The 13,697-nt window shown below is 38.2% G+C and overlaps 1 protein-coding gene across 3 annotated transcripts in view; it reads left to right on the forward strand.

The window, feature by feature from the left end:
• Window positions 1–230: 230 nt before the first annotated feature.
• The window catches only part of PTGFR (prostaglandin F receptor (FP)), a 46,559-nt gene continuing 33,092 nt past the window's right edge, over window positions 231–13,697 (forward strand). For 2 of the 3 annotated variants that reach the window (XM_011997381.1, XM_011997380.1), the window contains exons 1-3: window positions 231–492; window positions 1,908–2,777; window positions 7,133–7,203. In XM_011997381.1, coding sequence (XP_011852771.1) covers window positions 1,980–2,777; window positions 7,133–7,203 — 869 coding nt within the window. In that variant the 5' untranslated portion in view covers window positions 231–492; window positions 1,908–1,979. The remainder of the gene's footprint in view (window positions 493–1,907; window positions 2,778–7,132; window positions 7,204–13,697) is intronic. The other variant, XM_011997379.1, reaches the window with a different exon arrangement.

Raw genomic sequence — 13,697 nt, forward strand, 5'->3', positions numbered from 1 at the left:
ACAGCCTAACACACCATCTTAGGGTTTCCTCGGCTCTCCAGACTGCTGTCTTGCATCCTCAGAGATGGCTTGGGGATAAAAATGAGTTTAAAACAAAATTTCTTTAGCTGGTCCAGCGGCTAAGGGCAGCTCTGATGCATCCAAGCACGGTGCCCCCTTCTTTCCCAGTTCTGCTCTGTGCCCATGGAAAAGGGGGCGGAGGCGAGAGAGAGGACGAAGAGGCGGAGGTCACTCGCGCGCCCCATCCCTCCCAGGCTGCCAGCGCAGCTAGGTACAGAGGGATCCCAGGAGCCGAGCGCGCCCGGCAGGTTCCGCGCTAAGGGAACGAGTGCGCGGAGGGTCGAGCTGCAGGACCACAGCCGGCGCCCGAGCAGGATCTCCGCGCTGGGCTCGGTGGAACTCGAGGTGGCGGCGGCCCAGGGCGCCATGGCTCACCGAGCGGCTCGGTCTTCTCCTCCGCAGAGAGCCCGGTTGGCGGCCTGGGATGACAAGGTACCACCCCTCCAGAGGCTGATCCCAACGCATGGGCCTCCGTATGCTATCCAGACCCAGGTTTAACCAACTCACCCCCTGGGACACCCGGCCGCAGCTTCTGCCAGCTGCGCCTGACACTGAGTTTGGACCAGATTCCCCAAGCTAGGGAGACGCGTAGAGAAAGAAGGGTACTCGGGCTAACCCGTCCCCATTCTGAGCTGCTCGGGTGGGGACCGGGTAGAAAGGGTCTCAGAAGAGGGAAATCGGCAGAGATCCCGCTTCTTGCCGCTGCAGGGTTCCCTGCGGGCGGCACTTCGAGTTTGTCAGCCGGGGACCTTCTCACGCCCGGTGCCGGGATGAGGGAGAAAACAGCCCTTTGGCGTTTGAGTAATTGCAGAAAGTTTCAGCGAGTTTGTCAGTTTGGAGAGGATGTTGTGAGACCAGGCCAAACGGCGGCGGGGGTAGTAACGGGCGAAAGTCGAACTGTGAGTAAGACCTGGAGGAGGTGACCGTCCTGGGGGCAGCCTAGGCAGTCCCACTCCGGCTGGGCGCAGGAAAGGCTGGTTCCGGAATTCCCAGCCTCCGGGAAAGCTAGCTGCTCGGGAAACGCCAATCGAATTAGCTCGGAGCAGAGTGGCTGTGGCCTTCTGTATCCAGTGTCTGTGACTCAGGCTTCAGCCCCCTAGGGGAAAGAGTGACAAATAAATACTTCGCCTTGGATGTTGCTACTTTGAAGCTGTAATTGGACAGTATCTTGGCGGAGGTGCACAGTGAGCGTGGCCCGCCCCCTTCCCTATGGCGAATCAGAATTTCTGCACAGGGACAGCTAGACCAGAAAACCTTCCTAGAGACTCATCACTCTGCTTTTCATGGGTTCAACGTGTGTGTGGTTTGCTATTCTTTGATATAGACTTAGGAACATATTCAGAAAATCTGCATTTGACATCAATGAACTTGCTAGTCTCCTTCCAAAGTTTGGAGATTGTTATGTCTGCCTGACAAGGAGGTCATTCAACTGAGGAATAATCTGCAGTTTGGGGACAAAGGTTTTTTTTGTTTTGTTTTGTTTTGTTTTTAAATAGACTTATGATTTTAAAAATCTTATTGGGTTTAAATCTAATCTTGGTAGCAATTTTGTAAAACCTGAAAATTATAAGGTGTCAGTGATGTGTCAGGGGGACATACAGGAGGAGGTGCTCATTTGCAGAGGGGCCACAGAAGTTAACCAAGGGGTCTCAATTTCAACAGTTTCTTCACCTTGAAAATGAAATGTGGAACCGCAGGCAGATATGAGCTGCTTTCAGTATGATGCAACCTTGCTTGTGATAGGCCAGATAAAACCTACTGCACCACAGGGTGCTGGGGCACGTCAGTCATAAACGTCAGATGAGCAGTAATGCGTTGTTCATAATTCCTCTCTCTTTAACCTACAGATGTCTGGACTGCAAGCTTGCACAGTTTTGAAAGGGAGATGACTTGAGTGGTTGACTTTTATCTCCACAACAATGTCCATGAACAATTCCAAACAGCCAGTGTCTCCTGCAGCTGGGCTTCTTTCAAACACAACCTGCCAGACGGAAAATCGGCTTTCCGTATTTTTTTCAGTAATCTTCATGACAGTGGGAATCTTGTCAAACAGCCTTGCCATTGCCATTCTCATGAAGGCATATCAGAGATTTAGACAGAAGTCCAAGGCATCGTTTCTGCTTTTGGCTAGTGGCCTGGTAATCACGGACTTCTTTGGCCATCTCATCAATGGAGCGATAGCAGTATTTGTATATGCTTCTGATAAAGACTGGATCCGCTTTGACCAATCAAATGTCCTTTGCAGCATTTTTGGTATCTGCATGGTGTTTTCCGGTCTGTGCCCACTTCTTCTAGGCAGTGTGATGGCCATTGAGCGGTGTATTGGAGTCACAAAACCAATATTTCATTCTACGAAAATTACATCCAAACATGTGAAAATGATGTTAAGTGGTGTGTGCTTGTTTGCTGTTTTTATAGCTTTGCTGCCCATCCTTGGACATCGAGACTATAAAATTCAGGCGTCGAGGACCTGGTGTTTCTACAACACAAAAGACATCAAAGACTGGGAAGATAGATTTTATCTTCTACTGTTTTCTTTTCTGGGGCTCTTAGCCCTTGGTGTTTCATTGTTGTGCAATGCAATCACAGGAATTACACTTTTAAGAGTTAAATTTAAAAGTCAGCAGCACAGACAAGGCAGATCTCATCATTTGGAAATGGTGATCCAGCTCCTGGCAATAATGTGTGTCTCCTGTATTTGTTGGAGTCCATTTCTGGTAAGAGCCTGAAATTTTGACCTCTGCTTTCTTGTGTTAATCCATATTCAATTCAAGGTTATCTTTTTCAAAGTTGTTAGTCTGGAAGTTCGGTCTTTTAAATGCTGAGAATGACCCCTACTCAAAATTTATTTCAGCACTCAGCTCTGGCATAGAATTACATGGGATATGACACATATGGTTATTTTCCCACAAGCTCTGAAGTGAAAGAAATGTATTGCTAAACAATTCTAACCATAGTGTTAGCTGCTTCAAAGCAGTGTAGTTCTAACAGAAGTTACATATTTTTAATATACTGAATATGATTATTTCTAAAATGTGAACAAAATGACCAACTATAAAATAACATTTGAACAGATTGCAGTAAGTCTTGATAGAAAGTTACATGGACTTTTAACTTGTAAACAGGGCATATTAGCTACTGGGTTCTCCTAAGCATGTAATGACCAGAACTGCAAAGGGTGGTGCTGAATTGAGATAGCTGGATAGTTCAGGTGCACTGCATGGATAGTTCAAGTGAAGAAATCAGTAGTTCACTAACACAGGGACAATGCCATTAGTCCAGGGAGTGGTACGTTTGGCAGGAAGGCCAGAGATTCCTCCCTTATTGTTTCATTCATTTAACATTTTAATTTAACCAGCATCTATATGTGATAGCTTAATAGTTTAATTTGGAAACGAAAGCTAAAGTGAAGCTATTAGAAACAAACATAAATCATGTCATTTTCCAGATAGAAGACAAAAATCATATTTATCATAGATAAGTAAGACCTTAACTCTTTCTAACATTTTGCTTTATAATGTAAGAAGTGACAACATGCCATGAAAGAAAACAAAAACAAAACCCTCTGTAGCAAGCAAGTGAGGCAAAGATTTTCTTTTTTCCCTCGTCTCTAACAATGGGGAAGTGGGAGGGCATCCAGAGATAGCAATACAGGTGGGGTGGAAGTGAGGCAAAGGTAGAGGTAAGACAAAGGTAGTGGTTGTATCTTACCCAGTAGAATGAAGGTGCTTGTTACTAATGCAGTTTTCCAAGGCTCCAAACAGGCTGATTTCCCAAGAATTGATGCTAGTGCAATTTTTTTTTTCTTTTTTGAGACAGAGTCTTGCTGTGTCACCCAGACTGGAGTGCAGTGATGTGATTTTGGCTCACTGCAGTGTCCGCCTCCTGGGTTCAAGCAATTCTCCTGCCTCAACCTCCTGAGTAGCTGGGATTACAGGCGTGCGCCACCACACTCGGCTAATTTTTGTGTTTTTAGTAGAGATGGGGTTTCACCATGTTGGTCAGGCTAGTCTCAAACGCCTGACCTCGTGATCCACCTGCCTCAGCCTCCCAAAGTGCTGGGATTACAGCCGTGAGCCACCGTGCCCAGCCCACTAGTACAGTTTTAATTAATGATCCAGATGATTTTGATACACATAAAAGTTTGTGATAGCTGCTACTGCACACAGATTCTATGACAGAGTTGAGTTTATTTTACAAAGGGAGTTCTACTTTCCTAATATTTAAAAAATTTCTATTCATATTATTGCCTCACAACCTGAATTTGGCTTCTTGAATTGTTAAGTCATTTAAATATTTTTTGTGTTGTTCCTGAGTTGGCCAGGTCATAAGAGCTTACCCAACGGGAGAGTGGGTCTATCAATGGCAAGTCAACCTTTGGAGACCTGCTTATTGTCAATTGACAATTACTCGGGTGAACCCAGTAAGAATCTGATCTATGATTAGAGTATAGTTGTGTGAATTGAATAACAGAAACCATTTCTAACAACACTGGAACCACTTCTTTGTTTATTTTTGAGGAGGTTAATGTATGTCACTTGACTAAAGAAATTTCCTGAGTATAATGCTTTTTTAGTTTTCTGTAGTTAAGCTTTGAAGTAAAGTAGCTTTTAAAACTAAAAAATGAGTCTGAATGAGTTGAAATGAATTTGGGGGTGGTGAAAGAAACACAAAGAAAGTGAGAAAAGAAGTGGCTAAAAATGTTTAAATAAACTTTTACAATGAAGGTTGTGTCTCTGGAGAATACCTGAGAACAGTGAGATAGTGAAGCATTAATAAATGAGAGACATAATCTGGACAACTGAGGTAATCACTTGTATTTTGTTTTTTGTTTATTCTGAGGCAACTTAAAAATTCTGTTTAGTTACTGGATTTCGACTTTGAGGAATAGGAGTCATAGACTTACTCCTGCAAGACTATGGAAAGAAGCAACATTTCAGACTCTTGGCATGGATGTTTCCCCCTAATTTCTCCATTCCTGGATTTTTGGTTCGGTTTGGAATAAATATTACAATGTAATTCATATTTTGAACATATTTCCTAGTGGAAATAAAGTTTCATTTTTTACAGAACATTTTCTGAGGTCCACTTTCTCTTTAACTATGAATTACTGATATATCTATGTCACAACATATGAATACTTTTGGCATGAAAATTATTTCTGTGTTAGAAGGGTAGTAGATACACCACAGGTATTACTTAATGGGCTGATATTTTGAGTTATTTTAAGCATTCTTGGCTTCCTGGCTTCTTTTGTGGGAATTTGAGTCTTCATGAAAATTTCTGACTAAAAGATTTCATCAGAACTTTGGTGTTCTGGACACAAGTGCCTTGGGGATTAAGTTAAGGTCCTCAGACAGGTATAAATAACCTTATAAAAATACAGGCTTGAGAATCTCAAAATAACATCCAGTACTAATACTTCAGTTGAAATTTTTCTCTTTTTCTCTCTCACACATCTAGGAGGATTTTAATAGATATTAATTACTGAGCCATCATTTTCCTGTCCACCTTGTATTTTAAAAGCTTCTGATTTTTAAAAATACCTCTGAAACCAAGCTTCTGGATTCCCACAGATGCACTGTAATAGTGACAGCTTCCAGGTCAATGCCCCATTTCATACCATGTGCCTTTTCTCTCTGATTAAGTGTGAATTGTTGGATTTGTATTTGAATGAAAATCTGCACACACTCTTTGATCAGTGTTCACAGTCATTTTCAAGTCTCAAGCTGGAACAAAGGTAGAGGTACATACACTAAAAGGAGGAAAAGAGTAAGGTGGAGATGATGGTGTTTGTGCTTGACAGGAACTACTGCATCAAAACTTATCAATAGTGGCATAATTTCTAAAATCATTGAAATTTATAAATTGAAATTTATATTTAAGTTAGTGTCAAAGGTGATACTTTATGAATTTGTTGAGTTTTAATCAATACAAAGGTAAAATGATCATAATGTTTGAATTCTCTCTCATGTTAATAGACTCTATTTTACTTTTTTGAGTAGTTTTGGGTCTACAGAAAATGAGTAGAAAGTAGAGAGAATTTACAAATACTCCCTTCCCCTCCTCCCACCCATCACCTTTATTATTAACATCTTGCTTTGGTGTGGCATATTCGTTACAATCGATGAGTCAACACTGCTATATTATTATTAACTAAAGTTTGTAGTTTACATTAGGGCTATCTCTTTGTGTTGTACATTCTACGGGTTTTGAAAATCTAGAATGACATGTGTCCACCATTACAGTATCATGCAGAATAGTTTCCTTACCCTAAAAATGCCCTGTGGCATTATAATGTGTTTTTATTTTTCCAAAAGGGGAAAATGTGCTTTCCTCCTCCTAGTAATTGAAATGTAGAAATGTAGTACAAACATAACATTTATTTAAAATATAACTTGTCATTTACTTAAATTTTCACAATATCTGGGTTTTGTAGTTTTTAAACACAGTTAATTCATTCACATTCATTTAATTATAATGCTAACCAAAAAATACAGGAAACTACAACCGATGCTTATTATCTTACAGTTCCATTTAGCAACAAGTTAATTCTAAACATCTTTGAAAGTGAAACAGCAATTATAAAATTGTCTCGTGTTCTTCCTAGATGAATCACTTTTCCTTAATAAATAAATCTTGAACACATTCTCCTGATGTCTCTATTGTGAAGGGGAAAAAAGAGATTTACCAGCACTTTTGAGAAACATTTTCTCAATATTGTTTTGTTTCTACTTTTATATGGGTAATGATTCTTTGTAATGCTCCACTTCTAGAATATGCAACCCTAAAAGGAATTAATTATTAGTGCTATGTGTAGTTCACCTATTTGGCAGAGCAACAAATACTTGTTGACTGGTTGACTGTAACTTAAGTAGTATGAATGTCAAAAGATTGGAAATGATTGACCAGTATATGGATTCTGAGTTTTGTAGGTTAACAACCAAGCAAACTCTGAAACCAAATGGTAATTTTAATCTGTTCCCTAATCACCAAAGGTAGACCTGGGACTCTATTAAACTTCAGCTGTCTTTTACTGGAAGGCCATATGTTTGTTTTACCTTCTCTTCAGGGATACAGAATAATTTTGAATGGGAAAGAGAAATATAAAGTACATGAAGAGCAAAGTGATTTCTTATGTAGGTGAGTTTACCCAAGAAATGTGTTCTCTTGCAAATGTAGAGTTGGAGCTTGATTTTCCTAAGATTACTCTTATGCTAATATTTCTAGTCAACATAGTTAAACATTGTTTGGTCACTAAGGTGTTTGTCAGATATAGATCAAAGAACAGGGTGGCTAATTGAACTTTGCCTGAAATTACTAAAGGTATTGACTTCATAATGACCAGGTCTTAAAGGGCTAATGACAAATGATGGAGTAGCATGACACATTTTGACTATTAGTGAAGAATATTTTCTTTGAAAGGCTGACCCCCATCATCATATTTAAGAATGGTGTAATGGAAATCTATGTATGTGTCTTGAGCACTTGCCTCAATACCCAAAGGATGGTGAGTGGATGTACGTTTATATGTTTTAAGTGAAGAGATAATGTGGAAAATTGCACATGTACAATATAAATGTGTACATGTGTATATGTAGTGTGTATATTGCTTATGTATTTAGGTACATACATAAAAGTGTAGATGTGTACATACATACCTGTGTGTGTATGTATATATACAAATACACACATGAATGTTAAATTACTTCCCAAATTTAAAAAATTAACCAATTGCCATTGGATCAAATAAGAGAGATTCTAGTGGGTGGCATAGCTATCAGATACTGTGTTCACTACTTGGGTGATATTAGAAGCCTGAACCTCAGTATTGTGCAATATACACATGCAACAAACCTGTACAGGTATCCCCTGACTCTAAAAACAAACAAACAAACAAACAAACAAACAAACAAAATGGACTGTTCTATAGTCTTATATTAGATCTTGGAATGTAGGTCTTTCAGGTTTAACCTTGGATTTCTGCTGATTTCAGAGGCAATATTTTCATAAATCGTTTTAGCTAGTTTTCTTTGTGAAGAGGGAGTGTCCCTCTGTTTGGAACGTGGAAGCAGCAGTGAAGTTGTCTGGATACAGGACTGATGACACCTGGGTTCTACTCCTGCGAAGTTTGTAACTTAGACCTAAATGACTCAAGATTCGTATCTAGCAGAAAAGACATATTTTAGAGATATGTTAATGTACTTTAATCATTGGAATTCAGATGGCTTTCTCACATTGGGGAAAGCATGAAGTAAGTGCCATGGGGTGAATGACCAACAATAGCTAGCAGAGGAGCTGTTCTGGGAGATCAGGGAGCACGTTCCTGTCCCTGAGCCTTGGTGTTCTCCTGCCTGGAACACTCTCCTCTTGACATCCATGTGACTCTCTCCCTCTTTCTTCTCTGTTTTCTCAAATATTCCCTCCTCTAGCCAGGCTATCTTAAAAAGTTCCTGTTCTCTTTTCCTCTCTTCCTTTCCTCTGCTTTATCTCCCTCATAGGACCTAGCAGGATGTGATAACATAATACACATTTCTCTGTTTATCTGGTTGTTACTGGGCTTTTGCCCCTAGCACACAAGCTCCTGAGGGAAGGGCCTTGCTAATTGTTCTGTGTTCAGCTCCTAGACCAGTGCCTGGCATATAGTTGGGGTCAGTAAGGCTCTGTCAAATGAATCCTACGTAAAGGAGGGCCCAGTTGTTGACCACACTCATTTCCACTTTGGATTAGCTCTGCTGAGGAGGTCAGGACCTGGTTGATAGGCCCTGGGAATACTTCTAGTACTTCGAATTGTGATTTCAGCTGGAGAGGTCTGAGAGGGAGAAATTCTGTGTTCAGGAGTTCCCTAAGAATGTAAGTTGGAAGTAGTGTCCTGGAGAATCTTGGACTTTCTGAAGTTTGAGTCCAGAATAAGAATTTAGGAATTGTGTCAGCTTCTAGAAGAATTTCATGGATATACTAGGCTTGGTATTTTATTTTATGATATTACAATGATTTATTTATGTGTTTTCTCTGTTATTCCAAATGGTGCTGGGTGGCTCTACTCTACCTTATTAGTTTATGTTTTAATTTCAAATATAATGAGCCATTAATCAATGTTTGTTGAATGAATAAGATAATGAATCAAGTATTGAATGGGAAGTATCAAAGGCAAAGGAAAATATTAGGTAATAGAAATTTGGATTATTTTCACCCCAGAGTCTTTAACACTGTTATTTTCTCTACAGCCACACATTTTTTTCATAATGTATTTTTTTATTAGTATTTTATCTCTGAGAGAATCATGTCAGGGGACAAGAGGAGAACTTACTGAGTAAAGACCTCCAGATATTGCATGTGCCTTGCCATAAAATGAAAGCTCTATGGTAAATGTGGAAATTTGAAATGGGCTTGCTTACATCATGTCTTTACCAGCTGATTAAGTGAATGTATGTGCCTTAATTTGTACTGTTATCAGACTAAAAGATTAGGTAGGTTTTATATTCACAGCGGATTAATTCTCAAAAAATCCCGACAGACCTTTTTAGCGGACACTGTGGTACTCCTCCCTGATCTTCCTTTTCTCAAGGAAATTTCCTTTAGCTGAAAGTAGCTGCTTTGTCCAAGATTGTGTCCCTGTCTCTTGGGGTCAGTCTATGTGCAGTGACTGGTGGATGTGGGGATACAGGAAACTTGTTCCTTTGCCTTGTTGGGATATTTCTGAAGGTCCATTCATGTTTCAGGACTTGCTGAGGCGTCTGTTGAGGAGTTTCCTTGCAACTGCATTGCAGCTCCTCTGCTGCCCAATCCTGCTTCCTTCCCCACTTCACTCTTCCCCTGGGAAGCTTCCTGCATGCAGATCTCTGCCCCGAAGTCTATTGCCTCCACAGTCTACCTTAGGACAACTTTTCAGAAATCTATTTGTGTTCATGTACTATCTGCATATAAAGTGCATTACACATTGATTTACAGTATTATTTGATAAATATATGAGCTATGTATAGGCTATGTATATGGAATTGAGCTCATTTAAGTATAAAACTATCTCCCTCCATAAAAGTGTATAGTGTAAAATTGGCAAATGTCAGTCCAGTTTTAAAAGACATTGCCAGGATGAGAATCTACACAAGAATTTGTTGCTTTGGATGAGCACAGTGATCTGGAATACTTTGTTATTTTAAATTTACTTACTCTTGGAAAAACATGACCTTTTTTTTTTTTTTTTTTTAAAGAAGAAAGACTTATAAAAATGCCCAAAGATATCATAGACATCGAGACGACACTTACAAAACATTACTTGAATGATTTAAGTGTAAACGAATCAGAAACATGTATTAAATTTATACCCTCATGGATATAAAAATCTTCTGGCTTAAAGGGTTTTGGGCTTTTTATTAAGCTCCAAAGCATTTGAAGAACAATTCAAGATGTTGATGTGTCCGAAAGCTCTTTGGGTTGCCAGTTTTAGCTTTATTTGCTTAAGACTTATCTTTATAGGAAGTATATAAAATGCATTCCGTTTGTTTTGGAAGGCATGTATAGCCACCCCAATTTTACCTGATACATCAGTGTCATTTATCTGTACTCAGAGAGGACTTCATCCCATAGGATAAATTTGTCTTGTGATACTTGTATCAGAGCTTGTGTAAACCTGTCTCCTGTCTGTCCTCTTTTCTGGGTGTAATACAGCTAATGCCATAGAAGAGTGAATATAGTTGTGGTTTTACATAGGCAGGGAGGTGTTTTTTCTCACTCCTCCTCAGCTATTGTATCCCAAATGAAATTCAGACTGTGGAATGCTGAAATGGGAGTGTGGCTGTGGTGTGATGGTGAAGGAGACAGAGACAATTGGATTACATTAAATGAATTATTTTACGTTTTTGTGCATAGTCCCAAATCAAGGCTTCCTTTGAGAACAGTGTAGTTATTCAGAGTACAGGCGGGGAACATGAATCTCAGCCTCACCACTCCTTAGCTATGACCTTAGAGTTACTCTAAGACAATTGTGCATATCTGTGATTAAAATCATAGTATACTCAGATGTACTGTCAGATTAAATAACTTGACTTCCCTAAAATCTCATCACAGAATGATTGGTGCATAGTAAATATACAAGAAAATCCATAAATACTCAAAAAGTTTATTGGTATTAATGCTGCCCACCATCTCAATGAAAAATAATCATCTGTGTTAGTTCAGATGTTTTCCATTTTCTCTTCCATTAAGAAAGATTGGTTGCAGTAGAAAGGAAGAGAGGAAGAAGCTCATAGCTTCAGAAAACTTGAATGTTTCCACTCCAAGTTTCAAATTATAGGTCCTTATTTCACTGTCTCATCAGAAGTAAAGATGTTGCCTGCTAACCTCCTAAATATTCTAATAATTTCTAAGATATTAATTATTAGATCAGAATTGTGAGTGGTACCAGGAAGTAAAGGATACAGATCTTTCCTCAAGGAACTTATAATTTAGTTGAAGCAAAAGATGTAAGATATTGGCCTTTGAAGAAGCAATATAGTGTAGTGGTTTAAGAATCTGGGTTCAAGTCCTGTTTCTTTCACTTCCTGACCATGTGACTGTAGCCACTCTGTGCCTCTGTTTCCTCATAATTAAGTAGTAATAAAGCAAAGTAAAATAAGTAAAATAAAGTGAAATAAGTAGTAATAGTACCCACTTTATAGGGTGGTTGTGATAATTAAATAAATTAATGTATGTAAAGCACTTAAAATAGTGTTTGACATATAACAAGTACCATATGCTTCAGTTATTATACTATTCTCATTGTTGTTTCTGTTACTATTAAATAATAATTTTGCCTGCTAATCATTTTGTCAATGAGATGATCAAAGACACTTTAAAATTATTTATTAAATGAATAATGAGACTTATAAAAGGGATTTGTCACTTCTAATTTGATGATCCATAAGTTATTATTTGTTTATTGATCTGACAAATATTTATTGGGCATCTAACATGTATCAGGCACTGTTCTAGATTCTAGAATAACAATCTCTGTAATTTAACTGTTCATAATGTTTATGGCCTTAAACAATTGTACTTATAAGATAAAAAGAGAAGAGATATGCAGGAAATTGAAATATAACGATTCTGTCTTTTGTTACAACAGAATAGCAGGTATTTTATTATGAATGTTTGTGGATGGGATTATTTGTGACAACTTATGAAAAGGAAAAAATTTCTCTGGGCTATCATTTACAAAGAAAAATTACTGGAAATAAATGTAATTGAAAGTCAGTTAATGTAAGCTATAAGAACCAATGAGAAAATAATGCATATAATTCCCGGAGATACAGAAGTATGAAAATGAGAAGAGAAACTCTTTAGTATTTGGGCCGGGCTTTAATAGGATTAGAATACAGCAGGTTATAATAAGTTAATATTAAAAGAAAAATTTTTCAAGTAATAAAATATGAGTAGTAGAAAAATTAAGTTAGATAATACAAATTTAATAATTCAAATTAGTATTTTATACTATCTTTTGATAAGGAGAGTGACTCAGGATATAGAAGAGAAATAAATTTTGGGTGAAATGAAGCATTACAAAAGCTTCTGACACTTTCTAAGAATTCAAGGAAGTTTTAGAAATAAAGAAAAACAATTAAATCATTATATTGCTGTGAACATGAGTAATAGGAAGAAAACCAAAAAGTTCATTTATGCTTTCATTTACTCATGAATAATTTACTCATTGATTTACTCTTTCAGCAGACTTTGCTGAGGAAATGGGTGGGTGTCTCTCCAGGTGGAGGGTAAAGGATAGAGACAGAGACATGACCTGGGAAAATATTCCTGAGACAAATTCTAAGACTCATGCTTTCTGTCTCCTTCATTTTGTCTGTGACCTTGCATTCTCTTCTCCAAACTCCACATGCATCCTCTGCCTACTTTTTCCACTTTTACTATGGGGTAAACATAGCTATTTGTATTTTTCTGGCATTGCTTTGTAGCAGGTCAGGGAGGTAATGTCTTAGTAATACTGAAGGAACCTCTGATCACAAAGGTGAATTAGTAAGTACTAAATACACAGCAAGAACATTGTTGTAGCAGCAGTGGCAGCAATATTTGTTGTTATTGTTATTATATCACCCTTTATTTTGCTTTTTGCATTTATGACCGTGGCTGTGGACCAGAAAATAGAAGGAAAAATAAAAGTCACATGAGTGAAGGAGAAACAGAATGCAAGAGTGAAAACAAGGCAATTAGGGCAGCAGAAAGCCGGTAGTGTGAGGGTGAAGAGAGGCACTCTCATGTTTCAGGAACTCTGTTGGAAAGATGAGACCTTCTTTTATTTTCACAGACATCTTCTCCTTTATTGAGGAATATTAAATTTCATGTATTATATTCCCCAAGCTATTTGAAAAAATATAATATTTTCTTTAGCTATAAAATTTCATTGTAAAAAATTATAGCAAACTACACATTAAGGTTTTAAAAAAAATCTTCCAAATCCCACTATCCAGAGATAACTACTGTTAGTATTCTGGGTACATCTATCCTTTTACCTAGCTAATGGGGAAAATACATTATTTTAATTCTTTGATTAATAGAGTAAACATTTTTTATTACAGTTGTTGGGCATTATCCCTTTTACGAATGTACAGGTATTTGTATTTTTCTAAATGATGTTCAAGAACTCTTTG

Source organism: Mandrillus leucophaeus, unplaced genomic scaffold, assembly GCF_000951045.1.
Source record: "Mandrillus leucophaeus isolate KB7577 unplaced genomic scaffold, Mleu.le_1.0 Scaffold539, whole genome shotgun sequence".
Lineage (NCBI taxonomy): Eukaryota > Metazoa > Chordata > Mammalia > Primates > Cercopithecidae > Mandrillus > Mandrillus leucophaeus.